Below are 1,181 nucleotides of genomic sequence, written 5' to 3'. Positions count from 1 at the left end.
ACCTAGCATTGTAAGCAATTGATAACAATAACAACAACAAAGACGAGGATCACAAGCAAAAAATTCAAACAAACAAACGCAATTTAGCTACTTGAGAAACAAGAAAAATTATATATTATATATATATTAAGCCCTTGAAAAGAAAAATTGCCGAAGGGCTCATATGTAAAAAAGTACTATGCAATTTAAGGGAAAAAAAAAAAAACAAAAAGAGAAAGTAAAATAAGCACACTGCAACGGGTAGGTAACGTTAGTGTAGTGTTGGCACAAGCTAAGGCCACAGTGATATCGAGTTCATGTCACCAACGAAGTACCCACCGTCATGAATGCCGTGTAACCACGGGTGAGAATAGGGCCACCCATCATCCGGGTCGAAGAAAACGAACTCGGTAGACGGGTCGGGCGATTCGAAACTCGTTCCCAACGGCGGAAGCTCCACAATCTCGGCGAGATCCTCCGGCGTGGACGCTGGGGAGGGAGGGGTGAGAGGAGGAGCCTCCATGGAAGCGGCCTTGGCGGCGGCGGCTTGAACGTCTCGGGGCGAGTTGGAAGCGGGTCGGGGCAGAGAGGAAGCGAGTTCGGGGAAGTTGAGGATTGCGGAGGAGCCTTTTATGGTTAACGCGGCGACGTCGTGTGCACGCGCCGCCATCTCGGCGGTGGCGAACGTGCCTAGCCAGATTCGGTTCTTCTTACGTGGCTCGCGGATTTCGGATACCCATTTTCCCCACGTGCGCATTCGAACCCCTCTGTAGAGTGGGTGCTTTGTGTTAGTGTTCTCTCTCCCTCGCTTCTTCGAGTTCGATGGTGGAGGTGATGAAGAGGGTGAAGTGCAGTTCGTGTCTGTTTCTGGGCTCGAAGCCTCACCCATTGAAGAAATTCTGATAGAAAGTTTTTGTTTTGATCTGTGTTTGTTTGATGTGTTTAATGTGTGTGTGTGTGTGTGTGTGTTTGTGTTGTGAATGTTGTCGTAATGATAGTGACACTGTGTGTGTGTTTGTGAGAATGGGAAAATGAGGTGAATGAATGAAGGAAAGGTGTGTGGGAGAGGGGGGTTTTAGTAGTGAGGAAGAGAAGGAACCAAACAAGCGAAGAAAAACGTGGGTCTTATCATGTAATTGCTAAGGACCCTCCACAGTCCCACACGAATGGCTCTCTTTTCAAAACCAAATCATGTTTATTAT

At 47.3% G+C, this 1,181-nt stretch overlaps 1 protein-coding gene across 1 annotated transcript; it reads right to left on the bottom strand.

Moving 5' to 3' along the window:
- Positions 1–271: 271 nt before the first annotated feature.
- LOC113866804 (dehydration-responsive element-binding protein 3) lies at positions 272–893 on the bottom strand. The gene has a single exon (XM_027501603.1). The coding sequence runs from the start codon at positions 866–868 to the stop codon at positions 272–274; it is 597 nt and encodes a 198-aa protein (XP_027357404.1). The 5' UTR covers positions 869–893.
- Between the last annotated feature and the right edge of the window lie 288 nt (positions 894–1,181).

The sequence above is a fragment of the Abrus precatorius genome, unplaced genomic scaffold (assembly GCF_003935025.1).
Source record: "Abrus precatorius isolate BTA unplaced genomic scaffold, Abrus_2018 Scaffold5, whole genome shotgun sequence".
In the NCBI taxonomy this organism is placed as follows: domain Eukaryota; kingdom Viridiplantae; phylum Streptophyta; class Magnoliopsida; order Fabales; family Fabaceae; genus Abrus; species Abrus precatorius.
The sequence above is the reverse complement of the archived record's forward strand: the minus strand, read 5'-3'. Positions and strand labels throughout refer to the sequence as shown.

Coding starts and splice junctions, on each gene's coding strand:
- LOC113866804 (XM_027501603.1), bottom strand. CDS start 868: ATGGGTGAGGCTTCGAGCCCAGAAACAGACACGAACTGCACTTCACCC.